Genomic DNA, 26,881 nt, shown 5'->3' on the forward strand with positions numbered 1-26,881 from the left:
TTTTGTATGCTATTGTAAACTCCTTCACCATCTGACCAAGACATTTCCTAATGACCAGTTGCAACAATTTGGCTTTATCCCATTCCTAAGCAATGGTAGGGCTACATCATGAAATTAATTCCTAGAAGTCACAAAACAAGGTTTTGACATGAGGGGACATCCCTCAGTTAGAGTTCCCTTCTGGATGAGATACTGGAGGCCTTGTTGCAGGGAATTCTTGGGAGAAAACAATAGGAGGATGAGGGATTGTGATGGGTTCTTTCCCCCCTAAAGAAAAATATCAGTAACCCTGTTGACAGTGTAAAGCAGTGTTTCTATCTGGGGTCAAGGCCAGAGCAATGAACACCTTATCCCATTCATCCTCTTCCTCTGATAAAGCACCGGCCAGTACTGTAAAGTCTTTTTTCAGAAGAGCCTAGTGGCCCTTTTTTTTTTTTTTTAAGCGCTTGAAAAAGAAAGGGACAAAGGACAACTGGAATTAAGAGGATTTCCAGTCTGTTCTGGTGGCTTGTCCAGAAGGATGCTTCAGTTCCTGCTTCTCACCTGCCTCTTCATCACAATCACACCTGTATCACCAATGGGTGAGTCTTGGCACAACGAACTTTTTGTTGTAGGAATTTGCTATTATGTCCAGATTAAGAGTTAGGTTCCAGTATCTTAAATACTGGTTCTAGAATAGTGTAAAAATCTATGATACCTACAATAGATATATTTTCATAGAATTTCTGTTTCATGTTCCGATTAGCCTCTTGCCTGGACATCCAGAATTTCCATGGACCTGCCATATCCAACAGCTTTCCACTAGCTAAATATTTCTTGGAGTACATGTAAAAAGAATTACAACTTTTTTTATATTATAGGCACTTGTATAATTCCAACTTTGAAAGCAGAAATATAATTTTTAGAGTTGAGGATAGAGTTTTTATTCTTTTTTTTTTATTTTTTTTTATTTTTTTTTTAATTTTTCTTTTTATTTATTTATGATAGTCACAGAGAGAGAGAGAGAGAGGCAGAGACACAGGCAGAGGGAGAAGCAGGCTCCATGCACCGGGAGCCTGATGTGGGATTCGATCCCGGGTCTCCAGGATCGCGCCCTGGGCCAAAGGCAGGCGCCAAACCGCTGCGCCACCCAGGGATCCCAGAGTTTTTATTCTTTAATGAATACCAAGCACTGAATGAAAGCTCTATCCCCATGAAAGGCACAGATCTGGATAAATCAAACTTCTCGGTCTGGACATCTGAAAAATATGACTTTTGCATAGAATCTTAAACTCTTTCCCTTTTTGGGTTGGCACAAAAGTGGCCAACAAGGCAAAACAAAGTTTCAATTGCAGTTACTAACACATTTCTCCTTTTTCCAGTAGAATTTAAGTTCTAATTGGAAGTGAGAGAAGGTTGAGATGGACAGAGCCATGCTTTTTGGCACTTTGGCATTTCTCTGTTTAATTGACCCCAATTTATTTCTCCAGGGTAACTCAGGTCTTGCTCTAACACCTTTAAGGATACCTATTAAAAATGGACTTTGAGACCCTAGAAGATGTGAAAATTAGGGTAATATGGTTTCCTGGATGGGATCCTGGAATAAAGACACAGGCAAGAAAAAAAAGGAAATCTAAACTATGGACTTGAGTTAATAATAATGTATCTCTAGTGGATCATTAATTGTGGAAAAGATACCACCCCAGTGTATGGTGTTTCATAACAGGGGAAACTGGGCACCAAGTATATGGAAACTCTTTGTACTATTTTCTCAAGTATGTCCTAAATCTAAAACATAAAAAAAAAAAAGTCTATTAGAAAAAGTCTTGAACTAAGTTTAATCACGCTGTATCTGCTGCCAATAACTAGACAAGACTTGCCTAAGCAAAGGCTGCCCCCCACCACCCCTCAACTTCCACTGCCCTTTCTTCTTATTTTTAATTGCTTACCCTTCCTCTAGTACCTCTTGTTCCCATCATAGATCTCCCTCCCAGACCTTTTTTATTTTATTAATTTTTTTGTAGCCCTTCTAGGATGTTTGACTCAACGCCAAAAGTGAGATAAAGAGAAACTCTGAGCGCTGGGGAGCAGGGAGGGGGCCTACCCTGGGAGGAGAGGGGAAGGGAGAGAAAAGGAGAGGAAGGGAGGGAGAGGAGGGGAGGGAGCAGAAAGCAAAGGGGGAGAGGGGGACGGAGGGAGAGGGAAGGAAGGGCACCCGGAGCTTCAGGACCCAGCTGGAGGGGCCGAGTCGCCTCCACCTGCTGGGCTGGGCCAGAGGGGCAGGGTCCCTCCGCACGTGGCTCCGCACTTGGCTGCGAGGGGCCGGTCCTGGGGGACACACACCGGGGCCCTTGGGGGACACACCGACGGCCCTGGGGGACACACACCGACGGCCCTGGGGGGACACACCGACGCCCCTGGGGGGACACACACCGACGCACCTGGGGGACACACACACCGACGCCCCGGGGGGACACACACACCGACGGCCCTAGGGACACACACACCGACGCCCCTGGGGGACACACACCGACGGCCCTTGGGGGACACACACCGACGCCCCTGGGGGGACACACACCGACGCCCCTGGGAGACACACACACCGACGCCCCTGGGGGACACACACACCGACGCACCTGGGAGACACACACACCGACGCCCCGGGGGGACACACACACCGACGCCCCTGGGGGACACACACCGACGCCCCTGGGGGGACACACACCGACGCCCCTGGGAGACACACACACCGACGCCCCTGGGGGACACACACACCGACGCCCCTGGGGGACACACACACCGACGCACCTGGGAGACACACACACCGACGCCCCGGGGGGACACACACACCGACGCCCCTGGGGGACACACACACCGACGCCCCTGGGGGACACACACCGCCGCCCCTGGGGGACACACACACCGACGCCCCTGGGGGACACACACCGACGGCCCTTGGGGGACACACAGCGGCGCCCCTGCGGGACCCGGTCAAGGCCGAGCAGCCCCCAGGCCGGCCCGACAGCAGGGCGGGGCTGGCGCCTCCGGGAGGACCGCCCAGTTAGGGAGCGCGCGGGGCGCCCGGTCCCGGCTTCCAGGCTCGGCACCGAGACCCTGAGGCGAGCCTGCCCGGGCCTGGGTATGAGAGGACTGAAGGGGCTATTCAGACGGACCGGTTATTTATGTTAGAAAATATTGCGTGGATGACTTAAAAAATATATTTATTTTACAGAAGATAGTCGATGACGTCCTGTCACCTATTTGTGCCATCAGTCCCCCTTCAATGAGAGGAAGTGAACTTTTAACAGAGAGCACAAGAAATGACAGTTAAGTTTAAGGAAAGACTTTATAAATCATGAAATAGTTATTGAGGGAGGTTTAGGGATTTCTGCAAAAGCCATTAAGAGTTGAGTACCTAACCATTTCTTGTAAAATTAGAGCCAAGGAGATCAACCAAATATTTCTATGAATTTATAATCACCTGCGAAATTGCCCTGGAAACCTGGCTTCTGAAGAGAACTGCAGCTGGGAGGACAGATGAGAGAATTTTTCTTGTTTGAGAGGAGAGACAGTCTCTTTGAGGACATTTCCTGCCCTCAAGTGACATCAGATATGGTCTAGGGCACAGCTGGGATATATCTCAGGGACCTTTTTTTTTTTTTTTAAGATTTTATTTATTCATTCATGAGAGACTCAGAGAGGTAGGCAGAGTGAGAAGCAGGCTCCCTGTGGGGACACTGATGCGGGACTCGATCTCAGGACCCTGGGATCACCACCTGAGCTGAAGCCAGATGCTCAACCACTGAGCTGCCCAGGCACCTCTCTCAGGGACATTGTAAAAGAAAGAGAGTGTCTCCTGCCATGTGCAACTCTGCAAATGTGTTATTTCCAGAAAATGCCATAGCCCACTTATTTCCTGTCCCAAACCGTCATATTCTCTTCGGGACCATTAGCACCAGGCTACACCCTCCTCTACACGTGATTGAATTTAGAGAGTGAACTGGAGTTTGAAACATAGACTGGGAAAATCCAAAATACTTTCTAGACAACTTAAATTTTATGATCATGGCCCATCCACATTTAATTATCACGCAGTATCTGCTAAAACTGTATTTTCTGCCTATAAAATGTATCGGCCTTAATGTGAATTCCCTGCCTACAGTGTCAGGCAAGTCGGCCTCATGTGTGTTACAAAGGATAGTACTCTCTGGCTAGGGTTCCTTTCCAGAATTTGTTGGCTTTATAGAGTCTTCATAAGGACAAACCACCCATATTAATTCAATGTTTCCCTGAAATTGAGGGAAACTGAGAATATTGGGGATACTGGTGTCTTTAGTCATTATAATTTTTTTTTATAAGATCCATGTGATTTTACGCATTAAAAATGCAAGCTTGAGAAATTAGGCTCTCTTATAAATAGTGATGCCATGGCTGATTGTTTATATACAAAGTTCATATTTTCAATAAGCTGATGGCAAATGTACCGACATTCACTTAGAGAATATCTTTGGTAATAATTTGCCAATATGCTGTATATTTCAAAACAGCAGACATCTGCCAGAGGCATTTTCCTTTTCAGTGGAATGAGCTATACACCTTATTAACAAGACAAACTTTCCAATAGTGCAAAATTTCATCTACAGTCTGGCGTACAAATGACCATCTAAACACTTTTTGAGAATTTCCAAAGACGAAGAGCTTACAACACTGTGATACAGCCTCTCCATTATACCACAGCTGAACTAAAATGTGCTCCCCCAGTGGTCTGTTCTTGCTTTTATAACAGAGAACCTAGATTTGTGAGAACTGGTGCATGCTCTTCAGTCTTTTTTTCCTCCAAACTATAGTTCTCAGGTTCTTCCCCAGTTAGTAATTTTTAGACTCCCTTCCAAGTCTGGTCACTTTTCTCTGGACACCAGGTTTGTCCATACTTTCGTGTAATATAGTCTCCAGGTGAACACAATATTCAGAATATTTTCTGAGAGCTACCGAGTTCAGTGAGACTATAATCCTAACCTCCCTTGGTCTGATCAACTATCCTTCTATCAAATGATTACTCTGGATAAAAAGTTTAGTCCAACAGTAACACTAACCCTTAAACAGATTCGAAATAATTTTGTAAAAGGCATTTATAAAACCTGTTTCAGTCAATTTGAGGGGGATTTTAGATTATTTCTTTCTTTAAAAAAAAAAAAAAAAAAAAAACAGCTAAAATGTAAGACCAAGAAGGTGGACTCAGCAGGCTCCTGCCATTGTAGTTTGAGACATCACAAGGTGCCTTTTCATTCCCAGCCCTAGATCCTTGTTCTGCTTACATCAGTTTGAATGAGCCATGGAGGAACACTGACCATCAGTTGGATGAGTCTCAAGGTTCTCCTCTATGTGACAACCATGTGGATGGGGAGTGGTACCGCTTCACAGGCATGGCGGGGGATGCCATGCCCACCTTCTGCATACCGGAAAATCACTGTGGAACCCATGCGCCTGTCTGGCTCAATGGCAGCCACCCTCTTGAGGGTGATGGCATTGTGCAACGCCAGGCCTGTGCAAGCTTCAATGGGAACTGCTGCCTCTGGAACACCACAGTGGAGGTCAAGGCTTGCCCGGGAGGCTACTATGTGTATCGTCTGACCAAGCCGAGTGTCTGTTTTCATGTCTACTGTGGTCGTGAGTACCTTCTCTGTGCTCCTTTTCCTCCCCTGTGAGGGCCATAGAGCGCATCAGAAAAATGCGCTATGAAATTCAGGATAGTATTTCACAGTCTGAATAACATTGATTTAGGGCCCCAGATAACTTCAGATTGTGAGAGGGAAAGGAGCTATGACTCTGGTCAGTTCTATTTTATTTTGTCATTGTTCTGTTCAAACAAAACATTAGAAAATGGGATATTGACTTGGGTTATCTAGATAATGGATTTCCAACCTTTTTGAATATGGAGGACCCTTTCTTAAAATATGTATCAGACACCCATAGGGTACCGTCGTGCGTAGTATCCATTGATTCTTAAAAATGATATGTAATGAGAAAAGCGAATTTGAGATCAGTAATATTTTAAAATGAATTTTTGTGTTAATCCCACCAAAATCTATAGGCATTAAAGAAAACATGGTACATAGAAGAGTGGGGCATAATATTTATTTAATCTCCAGCTCACGTTTGGTGAGGTTTTAAATTTGCAGAAACTCTATCACGAAAAAAAAAAAAGAAAGAAAGAAACTCTATCACCCATGGATCTCAAGTTGAGAATCATTGATCTGAGTGACAGATGTCCCAGGCACTCTCTCTTTCCATTGGGTTACATAGACCCTGAACAATGAGAACTCTCTTGATGTTGTCCAGGAACTCAGACTTCATGACTGAACTCGTGAGGCTCCCTCACGAATGAAAGTGCCCTCTGGTCCTCACCCCTCATGAAAAGTTGGCTTCATCCTTCCACAGATTTTTATGACATCTGCGATGAAGACTGCCATGGCAGCTGTGTGGACACCAGTGAGTGCACATGCTCTCCGGGAACTGTGCTAGGCCCCGACAGGCAGACATGCCTCGGTAAGAAACTCATCTTGACGTGGAAACAGGCCATTAGATCAAAAGGACAAACTCAAAACTTCCTGAGTCAGAGCTCTGTAGTTTATCTAGTCTGTGTCTCTAAACACTTACAATGGGGTTTGCCTTTTTAGTTCATGACTGAACTAAATTTATATTGTGTGTAGGAACAGTCTAGAATTGCACAGTCCAGTACAGCAAACCCTAGCTGTGTGTGGCTGTGGAGCTCTTGATGTGTGACTGAAAAAAATTTTATTTTACCTAATTTTTAAATTTTTATTTATTTATTTATTCATGAGAGACACACAGAAAGAGGCAGAGACATAGGCAGAGGGAGAAGCAGGCTCGGAGCCTGATGTGGTGATCATGCCCTGAGCCAAAGGCAGATGCTTAACCACTGAGCCAGCCAGGTGCCCTGTAATTTTACCTAATTTTAATATAAAAACGGATGCTTGACTCAGTTGTTGGAAAATTAAAAATGTTTGGGACAACTTGAGTAACCAACTGTAAATTTTATGACTAAATACTGATCAAGTATTTCCAATCAAAATTAGCATCCAAATTGAGATGTGCTATAAGTATAAAATATACACTTGATTCATTCAAAAAAGAATGAAAAATATCTCTATAATTTTAATAATGATTTTATATTGAGATGAAATATTTTAGATGTACTGAATTAAATGTATTATTAGAATTTTTTTTTGTATTATTAGAATTTTTTAATGTGACTACTAGAAAATATTAAATTACTTATGTGGCTTGCTTTGTATTTCTGTTGGGTGGCTTTGATCTAGAATTATCTAAGGACATAGTTCTATGGCTTCACTGAAATGATTACGGTTTCTCTGAGTACAAGAAAGGGGAGTCAGAATATTTTCTAGGAAATCTAAAGTTGTCTCCTTGTAAATGTGTTGTTGTCTGTAATTGGAAGAAAATAGAGTTGAAAAACCCAAGAATGAAGATCATATCTTTTCCCATTATGAAACCTTTTGTATTCAGATTCAAATAGATTTAAAACACACTCAGAGAGAAAGGGAGGACTGGCTGATACCCACCTCCTCAAGAGGAATAGTAACTGGTCAGAATGGAATGGAGATTAGATGGAAAAGTATATAAAAAAGATTCTTATTTTAGAAAAGCTTTTGTTCTTCAGCCTCCTTAATGAACCCCATGGACCATCCTATGGAGCATGTTTATGCCCCCCATACCAACTGTTAGGGCTCTTATGTGATGGACTTTGTGTCATTTAATGCTAAGGTTTGGGATAAAGGGGAGGATGGTTCCTGTAATCTTCCCCAACCTCCCTTCTTCCACCCTCCTGCCCTCCTTCACTCTGTCTTTCTCTCTCTGTCTCTGTCTCTCTCTGTCTCTGTCTTTGTCTCTCTCATGCACACACACATGCACAAACACACCTACACAGTGTGCTTGGCAAATATTTGATGTCATTTTAAGGCAGGCTTTGTTTCATCATTCAGCTTTTGGGATTTTTCTTATTTTTTGTTTTTTAAATATTTATTTATTTGAAAGAAAGCATACACGCCAATGGGGGAGGGGCAGAGGGAGAGAATCTCCAGGAGTGTGGAGCCCTACATGGGGCTTGATCCCACCACCCAGGTGCCCCTCAGCCTTAATGGGTCCCAAATTAAACAGCATGAAAAGTATCCAATGAAATGTCTAGCTCTCTGTCCTCCATTTGTGGTATTTCTCTGTTCTCCAACCCCATCTCAGGTAAACTCTTTTATTATATTTTTTCTAAAGATTTTATTTATTTATTTGACAGAGAGAGAGAGCACAAGCAGGGGGAGCAGCAGGCAGAGGGAGAAGCAGGCTGTACGCTGAGCAGGGAGCCCAATGTGGGGCTCCATCGCAGGACCTGGGGATCCAGGCGCCCCTCTTATATTATTTTCTTATGTGTGCTCCCTGGGTTTCTTCAGGCAGATATAAAAAAATGCAAATATATATGTTTATTTACTGCCCTTTCCTTATGCCAAAGGTTACATATCATACACATCTCTTGCTTAACAATTTATCTTGAACATTGTTGCCCAGCAGTGCATAGGGGAAAACCCCCAGTTCCTACCTAAGGTCTGTCTATTTCAGGGGGGTCATGAATTCCCTAAAATCAAAGGCAAAGTTTTGTGTTAATGTGCATTATGTCAGTTTTCCTTTATTTTTTCTTAAAAGTAACAATTTTAATTCTTTATTTTAAATTATGTAAATTTTTTCAGGCAGAGAGAAGAGTAAAGGAAAATAATACTACAGGATTTCTGGCCAGGATGATAAAATTATATAAATCATGTACCCTGATTTAACTATAGTTCATTTTTTTCCTTTTTCTTTCTTTTTTTTTTTTTAATTTTTTTTTTTAATTTTTATTTATTTATGATAGTCACAGAGAGAGAGAGAGAGAGGCAGAGACACAGGCAGAGGGAGAAGCAGGCTCCATGCACCGGGAGCCCGATGTGGGATTCGATCCCGGGTCTCCAGGATCGCGCCCTGGGCCAAAGGCAGGCGCCAAACCGCTGCGCCACCCAGGGATCCCTTCCTTTTTCTTTCTAATAAAATTTTACAAATACAAATAAAGCCATCTCACTCCATCTCCTTTTTCATTTTCCTATTTCATCCTCCAGGGGTAATCACTATTGTGAAGTCAGTGTATATTCTTCTGGTGCATGTTTTTATGCTTTTATCATTTTTGTACGTACCCTAACAATACAGAGTGTTGTTTTTATGTTCTTAAAATTTACATTAAAATGATTCTCCACGTGTGAGATTTTCTCTAGAGCATACCCATAAAAGTGGAATTGCTGGGACACAGAGTATCTAAGGCTGTAAATGATAATAAATTCCCAAGTAACAACAGCTTAAGTCAGTAGAAGGGTATTACTCTCTCACATTAAAAAAGAAAAAATCGGTCTCAAGGTAAATTGTCCAAGCTTGGAACAGAGTGTGGCCACATCTGGGAGAGCTGCAACCGCTTTCCAGGCAGTAGTGGCTCCAATGAAGAATCTACTCTTAACCACTACATTTCTCATTTCTACAAGTTCTATGTTTGTTTGGTTTCAATTCCTCCTTGTCTTTTCTTTTCTTTTTTCATTTTATTTAAATTCAATTTGCCAACATATAGTATAACACCCAGGGCTCATCTCATTGCCTTGTCTTTTTGCACGCTCCTTTATCTTGGTTACTATCCTTTCTTCTACCTGTTTAGTGATTTTTAAAATCCTTGCAACATGGATTTTTCTGGATTATTCTGTTATCTCCAGCTCAAAGCCTCCCATTTGTAATCTTGCTGAGTCATTCTCATGGTGGATCATTTCCTCCTGTGTAGTGTTTTGTGGCAAACCACCTTCTGTTGTAATTGTGTTTCTGTGGAGCTTCTCTGACCACCTGGTTTGTGGAAGTTTGACTACAGAGCAGTTTTTCAGATGCTTCTATCAGGTATCATAGAAGCTTCATTGGTCCAGGCCAAGTTTTTAAAAAGATTTTTAAAATTTATTTGTTTGTTTACTTATTCATAAGAGACACAGAGATAGAGGCAGAGACACAGGCAGAGGGAGAAGTAGGCTCCCCACAGGGAGCCCAATGCAGGACTCAATCCCAGGACCCTGGGATCACGCCCTGAGCCAAAGGCAGATGTCTAACCACTGAGCCACCCAGGTGCCCTGGTCCAGGCCCAATTTTATACCAATTTCTCAGCTTTAAGATAAGTTTATACTTCACCCGTGGCAAGGCCTGACTTCGGGTTCCTGTTGTTCATGAAGGGTTTTCTCTCCCCTAGAGCCTCAGAGAGAGCTTGCTTACTGCGTCCATGGGCCTTGGGGCAAAGTTCTACTCCTCCATTCATTGTGGGGATATCTTTTCTGGGGTCCTGGATTTAAGTAAGGTTTCAATTGCAGCTCATCACTTCCTCTGGGCCCAAGGCCATGCCTTCTGTCACCCCGTGGGTGTTTAAATCCCAACCCTCAAACCCCAACCCCAAGCTATGATACATTTAGTTCCCAAGCTTCCCTTTCCTTATAGAAGGAAGAGGATCGACATTTGTTCCCAGCTATGCATTTTCTTATAGCAAGAGTCCATATCCTTCATTAGATTCTTAAAAGGTTAACAATCCTTGCTTAAGTACAGTGTAGGAATATTCCCATATTTAAAATAGACTTCAAGGGCAGTTGTTCATGTTATAACAGAAGACTGCTTCACACAAAATTTTATCAGCTATTTACTTCTGTGATGTAAATGCCTTTGATGTATTTAAAACACAGTCTGATTTATAAGGCTATATTTATTTAGCAAATCTTCAGGAACTCACTGGAGTAAATGATAGTCACCAATACAAAAAAAAAAAAAAAAAAAAGAAAAGAAAAGGTGAATCCAGGTAACAAAAGAAACATCATTTCCCTTCAGTTTTGCTCTTAGAAGGGAATTAATTGGCAAACAACTAAGTGCCTTGTACTCCAGCAGAGGGCAGATGGACAAATAACTTGGTTGAGGAGATCAAGTTGATGGAAGTAATTATAAGGATTATAGCAAAGGAGTTGTATCAACAGGCTCTGAAAATGTGAAGATTCTGCTAAGGGGCTTGGGAAAAGATTGTGTTGCTCAGCAGTATGTAAATGGTGTGGTTTCTCTTCTACAGATGAAAATGAATGTGAGCAAAACAATGGTGGCTGCAGTGAGATTTGTGTAAACCTGAAAAATTCATATCGCTGTGAGTGTGGGGTTGGCCGTGTGCTAAGAAGTGATGGCAAGACATGTGAAGGTGAGAATGGCCAAGAAGGGATTCAGATCAAGAGCTCGAACTAAGCCATTGACTTATTCTTTGACTGATGTTCATGAAACTGTCCAATGTTAGAAAAGAGTCAAGGTTGGGCTGTGTAAAAAAATGACAAAAGGGGTTCACCGATGTTGAGGACGGTAATGTTGCAAGCAGAATTCAGTGTTGATTTTATCTTCAAGATTTAACAGGAAGGAGTTGTTGCATTTTGCAAGAGGCAGAAAGCCACCTAAAACAAAAAAAAGTAATCTCTACCCTTAACATGCTGCTCGAACTCACAGTCCCAGGATCAACAGTCAGTCACAGGCTCTACAGACTCTTGATCTGTTTTGATTTGGGAAATAAAAATAGGATATTATGTGTTTCTCAAACATTAATATACCTGTAAATCATCTGGGATCTTTTTAAAATGCAGATGCTGATTCAGAAGGTCTGGGGTCAGGGAGAGAATGCATTTCTAAATAATTTCTAGGTGACACCTCTGCTGCAGATCCCAGAGCATACCTGGAGTAGCAAGAAATAGAGGTGGTAGCAAAATTGGTTTCTCAAACATTCCTGCTTAGAAGAATCACCCAGATGCTTTCACACCTGGCTCTTCCCCGGCTTCTCTCCTGGAAGCTTCGTTTAGTGGGGCAAAATGGGCCTTACAATTTGTGTTTTTACCAAGTTCCATTAGGTGAGTCTTACCATCTTGAAAGTTTGGAAAACTAGTTCACATGAAGCCTTTTTTACCCCCTCTGTGCTTTGCATTTATTGGAGATTAATACACTTTGGGGGAAATAAGTAACATTATCTTTTATTCTTGAAGTTTTTATTTATTTATTTATGTATTTATTTGAGAGAGACAGAACATGAGTGGGGTGGCGGGGGGGAAGTAAGAAGAGAATCTCAAGCAGACTCTGGCATTGAGTGTGGAACCCCATACGGGGCTCAATCCCACAACCCTTAGATCACAACCTGAGCCAAAACCAAGAGTCATGTGTTCAACTGGGACCCCACATTATCTATTTTTAATAGCAGGAATGCTATGTACATATTATATGATTAAGTAATAAAAATAATTTGTAATGTATGTCAAATAGCTGAAATTTGTGACAACAATATGAAATTTAGAAAATGTCCCTTCTGTAAGGCACATTTGCCCTTGCAAATTATCAAAACTAAAATGTCATCATTTCTACTTAATTAAGTCTGAATCTCATGATGTTGGGAGTTGAGGAATCAAAAGAAGAAAAAAAAACCTTTTTGCAGATTATATAAAGAGATAAATGGCTTAATTATTATTATTTCAGAGGACATATGATTTGTCCCTGAGACTAATTGAATTTGTGGTATAATACTGCTTATAAGAGTTCACTTTATTCGAGTTATAGTCAATATAATAAAATACTACCCCAAAAGGAAAAATTATGACTAGTTCCCACAATTTATTCTATGCAACCAAGTTTGCATTATTCACTAAGGACCATTAGCCAGAATATTAAATTACTGTCCCTTATAACAAGACTAGGTGTACTTTAATTTTTATCGAATACAGGTAATGTCCTGAATCTTCCTTAAATCTTAATTATTTTATGTAATAATCTTTGCATATTTGAATATTAAAATGTTCCATGAGGAACATTTGTAATTATTCATGAGCTTTTTATTGGAAGTATTACTGTTAATCCTCATATAATTTTAAAACCTAATAGTCACAATTGAAAAGTGTTTTCACAGAGGATAAAATTTGTACATAAGTTATACTTTAGCGTTAAGGTTTATATTTGAAACCCTTAAATTAAATTATTTTTTAAAGATTTATTTATTTATTTTAGAGAGAGGACAGCACAGTGGGAGAGGGGGAAGGGGCAGAGGGAGAGAGAATCTCACAGACTCCCCACTTAGTGAGGAGCCCCATGGAGGGGTCCATCTCATAACCTTGAGATCATGACCTGAGCCAAAATTAAGAGTTACTCTCAACCGACTGAGCCATCCTGGTGTCCCTGAAACCTTAAGTTTTATTGACAGTTCAAACATAATTGTTTTTACAGACTAACCAACTAATCTTTGGTTAGTCTGTAAAATAATTATATCTTTTTTTAAAAAGTGGCTCTTTTTAATTTTAAGTAATTTGTATTATTTTGTCTCATTATGAAAGTTATGTTCATAGAAGAAAATATTGGAGTAGTAAATGAAAGATAACTAAAGTGACCCACAATCCCACTTGCCAGATCTATCCAAACATTTTGGAATACCTTCATGCAAGACTTAAGTCCTGTAAGCCAACCTAGTATTTCAATTTTTGTGCTTTGCAGTTTTAGGCTTGGAAATACCCTAAGTGAACATTGACTCCAACTCCTTCCTTTTACAAAGATTGAAATATGAAATATGAAATTGAGACACAGAGAAATTAAATGACTTAAAGATTATTTTTATGTACTCATTTTAATATTTATTTTTTTTTTTAGAGAGAGAGCACATATGTGAGCAGGAGGAGGGATAAAGGGAGAAGGAGAGAATCCCAAACAGACTCCCCACTGAGTGTGGAGCCCTACGTAGTGCTCGATTTCATGACCCTGAGATCACGACCAAAGACAAAACCAAGAGTCAGATGTTCAACAGACTGAGCCACGCAGTTGCCCCAGGAAGATCATTTTTAGGAAAAAAAATTCCTATTAATGTTGATTTTAACATTTTATAGTATATTTTTATGCTGTCATCTACATTGTTATATGTCGTTTTCAGCTTTTTAAAAACCCATAGCAGTACTTTTATCATTTTTAAGTATCCAGATTTATTAACAGGTCATAGCCTAATCTTTCTTAAGTTTTGCAAGGATTAATTCACTGTAAATTTACACTCTGTATATGTTTCACCCCAGTTAATTCATCCCCAGTTAATTTATTGATGTTCCAAAGAACTAATTTTTTTTTACTATTTTTGAACTGAGAATTATTGAGAATTATAACTATAACTGGAAATCAGTTCAAATCTTTCCTTAAGCAGCTGAGATGATTGAAAAGCATCCCCTTTATTTATCTTACCCCTAGAACAGGGGCAGCAAACTTTTTCTATGTAGGCCAAATAGTAGGCATTTTAGGCTGTGCAGATCAAATGGAATCTGTTGCAACTGTTCAAGTCTACCATGTAGTGAGAAAGCCCTCATAGACAATAGGTGAATGAATGGATGTGGCTGTGTGCCAGTAAAACTTCCAAGGGCGTGTAGCAGGCCAGAGTTTGATGACTCCTGACCTAGAAGATAATTCCAGAGCCCACAAAGGTCATTAATTTTTCTCTACTAACTATGAAATCATATGGTAGTCTCTTTAGTTTTCAGTTGAATCCTTTTTTCTTGTCCACTTGTTGAGTATGCTTTTTGAAAATGCAAGACTTTTTACTTTTTTTTTTTTTTTTTTTGGTGGAGCTTGAACTCATGACCCTGAGATCATGACCTGAGCTAAGATCAAGAGTTGGATGCTTAACTAACTGAGCCACCTAGGCGCCCTCAAAAAATGCAAAACTTTTTAAAAGGAAACTTAAAAACTGCCTCGAAAGAGGAATGTAGCAAAGAGCTTGATAGAGTAGACCCTCTTAGTGTGTTATCCAGGCCTCATTTTTATAGTGTGCTGTCAGCCCAAAACATATATCCCAGGCAATCCGACCAACTGGCAATAACTAAATGATCCATCTAGCTAGTCTAGTTGAATTTATGTTTTGTCAGTCTCCTTTATATTTGTAATATTCTATAAAATTTCAAAATGGGTACATTAAATGTTACAGCAGTTAAGAAATGACTTTTGGGTCTTCCTCCCCAAAACTGTACTGTAACCATGAGAAAAACAAACAAATCCAGATTGAAGGACATTCTACAAAATGACCAGATGAAGAGGCTAGAGCTTTGGATGTTGTAAGATTGCTCTTTGCAGCTATCACATTGAATAAACATTTTTTTGTGGGTTTCCCTACATGACTCAGTGACTGAGTTAGGCCCCAGTGACACTGTGATGAGTCAGGTGTATTCCCTGATGCCAAGTGCTATCCCAAGAACCAGAATTTTCAGGGAAGAGGCCTGCAGGATCATTCCCTTTTCTTTTGGTTTTATTGCAGACATTGAAGGATGTCACAGTAACAACGGTGGTTGCAGCCACCTGTGCCTGGTGTCTGAGAAGGGCTATCAATGTGAATGTCCCCGGGGCTTGGTGCTATCTGAGGATAACCACACATGCCAAGGTAGTACATGGATGGGCTCAACCTCTGTTCCCCCTCCACACAAATCTCCCTGCCTTCCTCACTCAAGTGTGTTAAAATTCTCATCTTTTAGAATATCAGCTTTTTCAGCAGTGTGTATCCCTATAGCTTTACTCTGGGGTCATTCAAAAGAGAAGCTCTCTAAGAAAATATTACCAAAAAGTTAATTTTCCTTCACTTTTTAAAGATATTGTGGTTTAAAAAAACATACAACAAAAAACTGACCATCTAAACCAATTCTAAATGTATAGTTTAGTAGTGTTACATATGTTCACATTGTTATGCAACAGATTTCCAGAATTTTTTTATCTTGCAAAACTGAAACTCTATATCCATGAAACAACAATTCTCCATTCCTTCTCCCTCGACCCCCACCATGGTTGGCAACCACTATCTATTTTCTATTTCTATGAAGTCTACTACTTCAGACACCTCATGTAAGTGAGATCATATAGTGTTTGTCTTTTTGTGATTGATTTACTTCACTTAGCATAACATCCACCAGGTTCATCCATGTTGTAGTGTATGACAGGATTTCCTTCCTTCATAAGGCTAAATAATATTCCACTGTGTATATATACCACCTTTTATTTAGCCATTCATCCATTGACAGGCACTTGAGTTACTTCTGTGGCTACGATATTGTGAATAATGTTGCTATGAACAGGTGTGTGCAGGTATCTATTTGAGATAACTACTTTCAATTCTTTTTGGATATATACCCAGAAATGAGATTGCTGGATTGTACAGTTTCCTTTGCTTTTTACTTGTGATTTTTTTCTCTAATTTCTATTATTAGTAGTACAACTGGTAGTTCATTTTGAAGCCTTAGACATTGATGTAGTTCATCTCTTTTCTAACAGATACTTGGGTGGTGAAACTAAGTTGAAAGTCTTAGGAAACTGATTCTTCTACCTACAATTACAATATGAGCATCAACAACCCTCTGAGAACTATTTTCTGGAAATCTAGTAATTTATGTCCAGAATCTTAACTCATTCATCTAGCAAATATTTAATGAGCATCTACCTCTGATTTCTTTATACTGTCATTGTTGATATATCCTCACATATTTTTTGACAGTACCCATAAATATTCCTTTTAGGGTATTTGTAGAGCCGGGAAAGTGAACACAGGAATGCTAAAGAAAAGCAATCCTTTTCATATTAAGTTCAAGTGGAATTTATAGTCAGCATTTATGGTTTACTGAACAATGCAAGGACAATTTGGAACTCTTCCCCAAGTGCACTAACGTTGTTTTTATTACCTCTGTTTTATGAGACATAATTAATGGTAAAGTCAAAGCAGTACTGTTATGTAATTTAAGCCTATATCAAAGCAGTATTTTTTCTGTATTGCCAATAAATTTTTTTGTGCTAAAAGTTAATCCTTTAGGTGGTTCAGTTCATGGAACCATGCTACCCATATTTTGAAATAAATGTTGAATCGAAACTTGAATGCAATATTTCCTCAGTGGGGAATCAATGTATTTGAGGAGCAATTATTTGACCACAACCCGGGGAGTTAGGAGTCCTGGTTTTATTCACCAGCTTGTTTTGAGCCTCACAAATTTCCTTGAGGATAGAACAAAAAGCTCAAGTTGTGTGAGGGTAAAATTATTTCTTCTAGAAGCCTTCCTTATCCTTCTTCCCATTCAGATTTCCAAATTCTGACAGTACCCCCTTTCCGCCGCAGTCCCCGTGCTGTGCAAGTCGAATACCATTGAAGTGAGCATCCCCAGGGACCTGGTTGGCGGTCTGGAGCTCTTCCTGACCAACACCTCCTGCCGAGGAGTGTCCAATGGCACCCATGTCAACATCCTCTTCTCCCTCAAGACATGTGGCACAGTGGTTGATGTAGGTTCTTCCTGGAGGACTCTTGGGGAATGACCAAAAGCCAGTTATTTGGGAGGTAGTGGACAAAGGTCTGCAATGTGGCTTGTCATAGATGAAATATTTCCGCATGAAAGGATGGAGCTCAAAAAACCATTTGCCATTCGTTTAACACATGTATTATTGAGCTTCTACCGTGGTCCTGGCACCGTGAGCAAGGGAGGTAAGAATTCTGCTCTTTCTGTTCTTCGATAGTCCTATCTCCCCAATATGAGCAGACATTTTCCTGAGCGCATCAGCACCAGGACTGGCAGGCTGGTTGCATCTCCTCTGACCAATTATTTTACTTGAAAGAAAGCAACTGATATAGATGAAGGTTCGTTTACAAGGTAACAAATGAACTCAAGTGTTGAACTTGAGGTAGAGGGAAGAGGTTTGTGCTTCCCTCATCCAAGAATGTGCGTTGGAGTCTAAGGGATACATGAAATAAGATTCCTAATTTTGGGGGACACAAGCAGTAGTATTGAGATGACAACACACACAAGAAATAAGAAACAGGGGTACAGGTGACAGGTGTTGTCCCAGTCTGGGAAAGGACAAACACTGGAGCAGTCATGACAAGGAGGACTTGACCTGGGGTGGAAGCCTGGGTGTGGCTTATACAGAGAGGAAAAGAGAGGGCATTTCATAGGGGAAACAAGTGAGCCGGCCTCAGATATGGGACTATTTAGGGCCGAGTGAACGGGCGGGGCAGACTGACTGGCAAGGAACCCACTTTGGAAAGGGAAACTGGAAAAGTTGGAGGTGGAGGGTGGGGATGACCATGCTTCCAGAGCTCTGCCTTGTGTGCAAGGGTGAGTCGTTTGGGCTTTGTTCCATAGAGTGAGGTTTCTGGTATTGTTGTGATGAAATCAGAAGTGTGTGAGATGATAGAAAAGAAAGCCGGGGAGACCTGGATACAGGAGATCAGGGCAGAGGTTCTTGCGACCATTTGGTTACACCAATATTTATTTATTGAATCTGATGAAGAGAAAATCAGAGAGCTAATTAGACTTGGGGAAAGACATGGAGGTGGTATCTCAGGAGAAGGGGGTCCCACTTCAGGCAAATTGTGTTTGTAGTATCTGAGGATAATCAAGTGGAAATGCCCAGTGGTGGGTTGGAATTGCTAGCACCTGGGGGAGCAGACAAAGCTGGAGATAAAGAGCTGAAAGTCATCTGCCTAAATGTGGCAGCCGAAGCTTTGCCTGTGGATGAGTTCAGCACAAGGTCAGGCTGCAGCCTGATCAGCAGGTCTAGGATTCCAGAAAAAAAAATGATGTGAAGAAGCCATTCTTTCCTAAAATACCAGAGCTTTGAATTTGCTGATTCTGCATAGTTCAGGTTTAATGAGTAATACTCCAAAGGAATGTGTGGGTTGACCATGAAGTAGTATATAAAACTCTGAACGGTCAGAACATCTTGCTAAAAAGAGAGGAGTTTTGTTTTGTTTTGTTTTGTTTTGTTTTTAAGGCTTCAGGCCTCAGCAACCAAATCTCTAATTGTTTTGATGTAAATAGAAGTTTGGAGAATGTGACAGTCAAGAGTGGAGTGGGGTGGGGGCTGGGGTGGGAAGGTAGGATGGGGGGGTGAGGGGGAACTCTACAGAAATAGACATAAAATCTTTTTCTTCTGCTGTCCCTGGCCTGGCTCAGGTGGTAAATGACAAGATTGTGGCAAGCAACCTCGTGACAGGCCTACCCAAGCAGACCCCAGGGAGCAGCGGGGATATTATTATCCGAACCAGCAAACTGCTGATCCCGGTGACCTGCGAGTTTCCACGCCTGTACACCATTTCCGAAGGATATGTTCCCAACCTTCGAAATGCCCCATTGGAAATCATGGGCCGAAGTCATGGAATCTTCCCATTCACTCTGGAGATCTTCAAGGACAATGAGTTTGAGGAGCCTTACCGGGAAGCTTTGCCCACCCTCAAGCTTCGAGACTCCCTCTACTTTGGCATTGAGCCTGTGGTGCACGTGAATGGCTTAGAGAGCCTGGTGGAGAGCTGCTTTGCCACCCCCACCTCCAAGATCGATGAGATCCTGAAGTACTACCTCATCCAGGATGGGTAATTATGCTGCTTACATGATTTATTATCCCCAGTTCACATCCGACTTCTGAGCGCACAAGCATACTTGGTCGTTTCCTAAAACAACAGGACACTTTTGTGAGCTCCTAATTGGCTCAGAAACCATTTATTGACGTTGGAGGTAAAAACTGGTGAGGGAGCGGGGATCGAGAATAACTCCAAGGGGTCTGGCATGGATGACCAACTAGATGCCATTAACCCGGAAGGCTGTAAGCAGAAGAGCAGATTCGAGGTGAAATATTGAATATGATAATTCTGTATAATAGTATTGAATTGGAAAGGCCTACAGCATACATGGGAAGAGAAGTTCAGTCAAGTTGGAAATGTGTATCAGACCCAGGAGGGCTAGAGGTAAGGGAACAAGAGTCATCCCTGTTCTATTTGAAACAGGACTGACTAACCTGTTCAGAAAGAGGGTAGAGCATGAATACTGAGCATGGTGGAAGGCTGATAAGTGCAAGGGGATGAGGAAGTGGAAGCAGCAGATGTAGATGCCTCTTTTAAGAAGCTTGGTAGTGAGGGAGAAAGAGGAAATATTTGGAAGGTTTTAGAAGAAAGGTCAAGTGAAATTTGTTTTTTGATTTCTTGTTTTATACGAAGGAGATTTCCTTATTTCCTAAGGATCCCTGGATTGAGAACTGTGCATCCCACGGGACCATTGGAAGCCTAGCAGTTGTCACACCCATTGCTTATATTCCCAGGAAAATTACACTCAAACCCCAAACTCATGAGAGAATCTTATCAATTTCTTCCTTGTTCTCAATGTCAGATGGGACATAGCTCAGGTAGGGTCAGGACCTGCAGCTCAATGAAAGGGAAATGGTCTGACAAGAGCACCACATGGGTCATGCCCTTTGCGAATTGGCCTGATGGACTCTGAAAGGTCTATTTAGTTTTTATCTACTGGATCTCTCACCACAAGCATCCTCCACCTGCTACTGTCAATCTCTTGCACAGTGATGTTCAACCTTGAAGTACATGGGATCAACTAAGAGGCTTCTTCTTTTTTTTTTTTTTTTTTTTTTTTATGATAGTCACACAGAGAGAGAGAGAGAGAGAGGCAGAGACACAGGCAGAGGGAGAAGCAGGCTCCATGCACCGGGAGCCTGACGTGGGACTCGATCCCGGGTCTCCAGGATCGCGCCCTGGGCCAAAGGCAGGCGCTAAACCGCTGTACCACCCAGGGATCCCCTAAGAGGCTTTTGTAGAACTCGCAGTACCCCAAACTTTTTCTCTCTGTTCTACTCTTACCATCTTAATTCCAGGCCTTAACCTTTCACCTCACAACTAAAACAGCCTCCCAATAACCCCCTAGATCCCAAATCTCAAATCTCAGCTCTCAGAGTCCCTGGGTAACCAGTCAAAAGGAAAATAAATTTTAAAAATTAGAAAAAAAATATATATGTACTCAAATCCCTGCTGAAAACCTTTAATGAGTCTTGATTTCCTTTGGTTGGTAAATTTCACTGTTTACCAGCAGGAATACTTCTAGCCTCAGATTTCTATAGCCTCCTTAGCTTGTTTTCGGAAGACGGAAAATTTCTCACTCTTCTTTGGATGGCCAGTAATAGGTCTCACAAGGGTCTGTAGTTCTTTGGATTTCTTGCCATCTTATAGTTACCTCTACAAGGTTTTAAAATGAATAGTAGAAGTATCATGTTTTATTTCTTTTTTTTTAAGGAATGGATCTCCTTTAAGGGGGGGAATAGATTCGGGTTCTTTTTTTTTCTTTTTACAGCTTTATTGGAGTACCATTCTCATACAAATGAGCATACACATCGAAAGTGTACAGTTTGGTAAGTTCTGGTGTATACATTCATGAAGCCATCACTACAATCAAGATAGGGAACATTTCTTTCATTCCAAGAGTCTTCTCCTACTCCTGTATTTACTTTTTGGAAAAGTAAATGTATAATCATAACCCACTGGAAAAAAACATGTAATCTACAATCTCTGTAGAGCTTGTAAAGTTTATTTCTGTATTTGTTATTCAGATGCTCAGTTAAGGACTATATACTTTCAATTTTAGACAGTTCTGAGAAGCTGTACTATTTAATTTTGTAGCCCTTAGCACATACGGAAAAGCAACAATGACAACAACAAAAAAGAGCTGCAGGAGAAATTAAAATGCATAAAAGCCAGAGGCAAGAACTCAAAAACGCAGCAGCAGAGGTCTATTTAGTAAACAGGCAAATAGTCCCATCTCTAGCACAATTATGGATAGTACCAGAAGGGTGTCTGTGAGAATTCCTCAAGATAAAATCTAACTCTGAGCCTGACTCACCTCACCTCACCTCACCCTCTGCCCTCTGCCCTCTCCAGTTTCTGCTCCCAGCAAAGGGAACTACTCTAACTCTATTGTTCTTATAAACTCTATTGTCTTTTACACCCTCCTCATCCCACCTGCTATTTCCTCTGCCTGAAATCTTCTTTCCCTTTTTTTTTTTTTTTTTTTAAGATTTATTTATCCATGAGAGACACAGAGAGAGGCAGAGACATAGGCAGAAGGAGAAACAGGCTCCCAGCAGGGAGCCCGGTGCAGAACTTGATCCCAGGACCCCAGGATCATGCCCTGGGCCAAAGGCAGATGCTCAACCGCTGAGCCACCCAGGTGCCCTCTTCTTCCCCTTTTCTTCCAGCTTAAGTCTTACTGTTCCTTCCAGATTCAGCAAGACTTCTTTCCTCCATGAAGCCTTCTTTGATTCCTTCCACCCTGAGCTAGAAATTTCCCTTCCTTCTCTTTCCTTCTCAATGTCTGGCCTATACTAAGAACCATTGAATAGTTGCCAGATGAACTATTGAATGAACATTTATCATAATAATCATTTGAGGCAAGTCCAGAACCCTAAAATAAACATAATGCAGTGTGCTTACATTTATAAATTGTTTGATTATTCATTGTCCTCGGCTTACATTTAAATCAGGCCGTTTCCCCCTGATATTTAACACAGCTCATTCAAGAGGTCGCTCCAGTTTTGGCTGGCACGTGCTCTGAAAATACAAAGTAACAATACAGGCGAAGGCAAAGTAGAATTCGAAAGTTAACCTCCAGACAAAGAAATTTATTGAATGCCAAAGTGAATTACTGGACAACTTTTGGGTGATTGATTATTTTGGATTATCCTATACCATCATTACTTTCTTTTAACACAGGAGCTTGGAGGTGATGAACCAGCCTTGTCTAATCAAAGCAAACACCAACTCAAGAGCCAGAATTTGTCCTGGGTTCTGTAATATATATCACCCTGAAACAACTCTTTCTTCCTCTTTTTTTCTTTTAAAGAAAAACAATGGTATTTTGGGGTATAAATAAATTGGAAATGGTGAGGCACTTAGATAAAAAGAGCCATTTTAATATCATGTTACCATTTTTGTCCTAGATACAGACTATAAACTCCTTGACATCACAGACCATATTATTCATCTTTATATCCTCTGCAGCTCCCAGCCAGAGTGTGTTGCACAGACTAGATATATGATAGGTATTTATTATAGAACATAATCAAAAGATGATATAAATTAACTTTACCTCAGGAAAATGAAAATGAGTACATAAATACAAGAAATAACAGAAACCGTGTTATATATTTAGATCCTATTCAGTTCAGGGGAATATGGTACTAGGGGTAATATAAATAACAATGCCTTATTTTTAAACAACTTTATTGGATTTTTCAACTGCACTGAAATAGCACTTAGCAATGAACTAGAAAGTGGTCTGTAAACATGTGGAGCAAGGATCCAGTTTCATAGACTTTTATTTCTGATCCCTACGTTTTTTTCCTGGCCTGGTAAACAAGAACTATTAGGTATCCAGAAAAAGGAAAATACATTCAGGGGGTGGAAATTGTTCTTTTAAAATTCAGAATGGGAAAGATGACACAAGTGTAATCCCTAGCCTGTAAGGAGAAAATGTTCATCAAATACTAAACCTTGGTCTCAAAATCAAGAATCAATAACACTTCTTTTTCCCAGCTAACCCTGAGGTGAGCCTAGGAGTCACTGTTAGCAGTAGACATGAAATGAAAACCTCAAAACCCTATCAAACTACAACTTAGCATTAAATCTGGGGAAAGAAGAAGTAGAGCAATTTGCAGGCGACTGAACTTTCCCAATAAAACCAGTTATTCCCTCTGGAACTTAAATCTTTATGCAGTTCTGTGATGCACAAATTGGGATTTGCTCACCTTTAAGCCTCCTTCGGGGGTTAGTGTATATTAGGTGTCCAATAAATATTTATGAAATCTAATTAAGTAAAGCCTTCTCAACCCCATAATCAAGTATGTGAACACAGGATTCCTGCGATATGTTACAAATGAAAATGCAGCCTTTCAAAGATGTCTTCATTTCAAAAGCTATCTTTGAAATAAATGTGGTTGCTGTTGCTAATGCTTCAATGCATTGGCATATCAAGATCCTTGTGCCCAGCTTGTGGGTACAGAGAATGAGAGATGGGAAAGGCAGTATTAATGAGCAGGGCTGTACCTGAAGATGCCTTTGCAGGGAGGGAATTTCATTTTTCCTTCATTCTCGAAAAGCTTGAATGCAGCCCAGCCTCCTCCACCCAGTTAGCCTCTCTTTGGGCCAAACACATTGGTCTGGATTGTTTTTCCACCTCTGTTGAAACGATCAAGTCCTTATGTGCTTTCCTGTCCTGCTTTCAGCTGTGTTTCAGATGACTCAGTGAAGCAGTACACGTCACGGGACCACCTAGCAAAGCACTTCCAGGTCCCTGTCTTCAAGTTTGTGGGCAAAGACCACAAGGTGAGCTGAACACCTTTACCTTGTAACACCCCCACCCCCACCCCCAGACCTGAGCGTCCTTTCTTGGTTTGCCAATTTGTTGACATTCTCTGTGAGCCCACAGTAGGGATCTGTGTTACCTCTATGAAAAACATTGTAGAACTGGCCAGCTAGAAGCTTAATACCTACCTTCATGAAGGTATTAACACAGTTATCTGCCTCACTTCCAATAAAATTGTTGTTTTTTCAAAGAAAATAATATAGGGTCATAATTTGATTTTCTTTTATGTTTTATAAAACTTTTATTTTATATAAGTCATTTCTATGCCCAATGTGGGGTTCAAACCCACAACCCTGAGATCAAAATCTGGGCTGAGATCAGGAATCAGACACCTAACAGACTGAGCCACCCAGACATAGGATCATAATTTTAAATTGTTGTGGGTAGGTATGGTTGTAAAAGCCTGTGTGGTAGTCATATGGCAAAGGATATGGGCAGAAAATTCACAGAATAGGCAAAGAGTGAATTGTCCAGTGAAAACTACTTAAAATGTCAAAATAATTATAAGACACTATTTTATGCATATTAAATTGATAAAAATTATAAATCACAGTGCTTTTGCAGAGTTATAGGGGAAAGTATACAGTGGCAGTATAAATGGGTATAGTTTCTGGAAAGTTATATGATAATATGTAGTAACAGCCATAAAATCATCATATTCTTTTATCTAAAAATTCTAATTCTGACAATTTCTCAAAAACAAGCAAAAGAAGAGAAACAAGATTTGTTGGATGTTATAGAGCATTGTTACATGGAGAATGAGAAAAAGCCCCCAAACAGGGCTACTATATATCAATTAGTGCAATATTAAGCAGTTATTCAAATGAAAAATATAGAAAAAGAAGATAATTAAAAATCATTTATCATAACAGTTAACATGCATGTTGAATATGCTACTTTTTTTAAAAGTATACATACAACAGAGGTTATAAGAGGCTGTAGATAGTATGTTAAGGTGGAGACTGTTTTGTTTTTTCAGTAGAGCTGTTGAAACATTTAAACCAAAGGAAGTTTAAGAGCCAACAATCTTTTCCACGCTGCATTTAAGTGAATTCATGTCCTTTCCAGTTACATCACTGTTCCAGAACAGCTGCTAACCATGATGGCCTCATCAAGTAGGCAGCATGCTTTGGGAGGTAACTTATAGGAAGAAGCTTGGACAAAGGACTTGTTATTTGACACTGAAGCATGTGAGCACCGATGTTTTTCCTAGACCTTGAAGTGAAGAATGAGGATGTTAACGTTATTAGGTGTTCCCTTCTCGAAGGTCTGTCCCTGCGCAAAGGCAGGAGCTGTGCATGTGAGGGTTAGATCACCACGTGACTCAGTGTGTGTGCCCACCTGATGAATGGTGTGAATCTGGGCAAGTTCTCTAAACTAGGTCTCGGTTTCCTCATCTATAAAATGGGGATGCCAGCATCTACCTCAAAGGGTTTGTTGTTTAGATGAAATGAGGTATTATATATGAAACATCTGGTACAGCATCTGGCTTCCAGAAAGGGGCAGCTGTTGTCACTATATTTATTAATTATAATTATGGTCTTTCCAGGAAGTGTTTCTGCACTGCCAGGTCCTCGTCTGTGGCCGGCTGGACGAGCATTCCCGCTGTGCCCAGGGCTGCCACCGGAGAATGCGTCGTGAGGCAGTGGATGGAGAGGACACAGCTGGTCCACAGAGCCAGATGCTGACAGGCGGCCCCATCAGCATCGACTGGGAGGACTAAGAGCACCCAACACCCAACTCCTGGCTTTGGGCTGCCCACCTCTGTGGAGCTTCTCCCCATGGCCTCTGAGAACATCAGTCAACACCCTAGAACATGGCACTTCTTTAAACCTCACACTGTGGGTTTAGACCGACTCCCAGAACTGACTCATTCTGAGTCTGGCCCCTGGGTCAGGAGAGGTCACTTCACTACTGATGCCCTGACCCACATGGGGCTTCATCCTCCTGATGCCAGAGAGTAGCAGTTCACCCCACTTCCCACATTTCTTTCCTACAATAAAACATCTAGTATAGGATGCAGTAGGACCACTAAAATCAAGAGTTGGGTATGATATTTCAAACTACAAACTTAAAGTAAATTAAATAGTTGCTTGAAATTATGACTTAAATATCCAATGATTACTTAAATATGTAAATAATAATTATGCTCTGAAATTTTTTTTCTTTTCCTTTTTTTCCCCCTTTTTCTCCCCCCCATCCCGCTCTGAAATTTCAATTCAAATACAGAATAGTTATAGGGGATTTGGAAGTTTATCAATATGTGTGTACTAAAAATTACTATTTGATTTTCCTCTTGCACGTTTTCTTTTGATATTTTTATATTAAGTGAAATATATTCAATTAATAAATATTAATAAATTTATTAATGTCCAACGTGCCTCAGTGGCACAGTCGGTTATGCATCTGACTCTTGGTTTTGGCTCAGGTTGTGATCTCAGGGTTGTGAGATCAAGCCCTGCCTTGGGCTTTGTTCAGCATGGAGTCTGCTTAAGATTCTCCCTCCCTTATCCTATCCCTCCTTCCCCACCCCTCTCTAAAATAAATAAATAAATCTTTTAAAAAAAATTTATTAACATGCTTAA

At 40.8% G+C, this 26,881-nt stretch overlaps 1 protein-coding gene across 1 annotated transcript; it reads left to right on the plus strand.

Annotated features, from left to right (window-relative positions):
* The first annotated feature begins 449 nt into the window (after positions 1-449).
* Positions 450-26,701, plus strand: OIT3 (oncoprotein induced transcript 3). The gene is made up of 9 exons (XM_038534306.1): positions 450-581; positions 5,272-5,646; positions 6,418-6,525; positions 11,162-11,284; positions 15,389-15,511; positions 17,225-17,385; positions 19,056-19,471; positions 24,157-24,256; positions 25,846-26,701. Exons 1-9 carry the CDS (start codon positions 521-523, stop codon positions 26,017-26,019), a joined length of 1,641 nt encoding a protein of 546 aa, XP_038390234.1. The 5' UTR covers positions 450-520; the 3' UTR covers positions 26,020-26,701.
* The last annotated feature ends 180 nt before the right edge of the window (positions 26,702-26,881 follow it).

The sequence above is a fragment of the Canis lupus genome, chromosome 4 (genome assembly GCF_011100685.1).
Source record: "Canis lupus familiaris isolate Mischka breed German Shepherd chromosome 4, alternate assembly UU_Cfam_GSD_1.0, whole genome shotgun sequence".
Taxonomy (NCBI): Eukaryota; Metazoa; Chordata; class Mammalia; order Carnivora; family Canidae; genus Canis; species Canis lupus.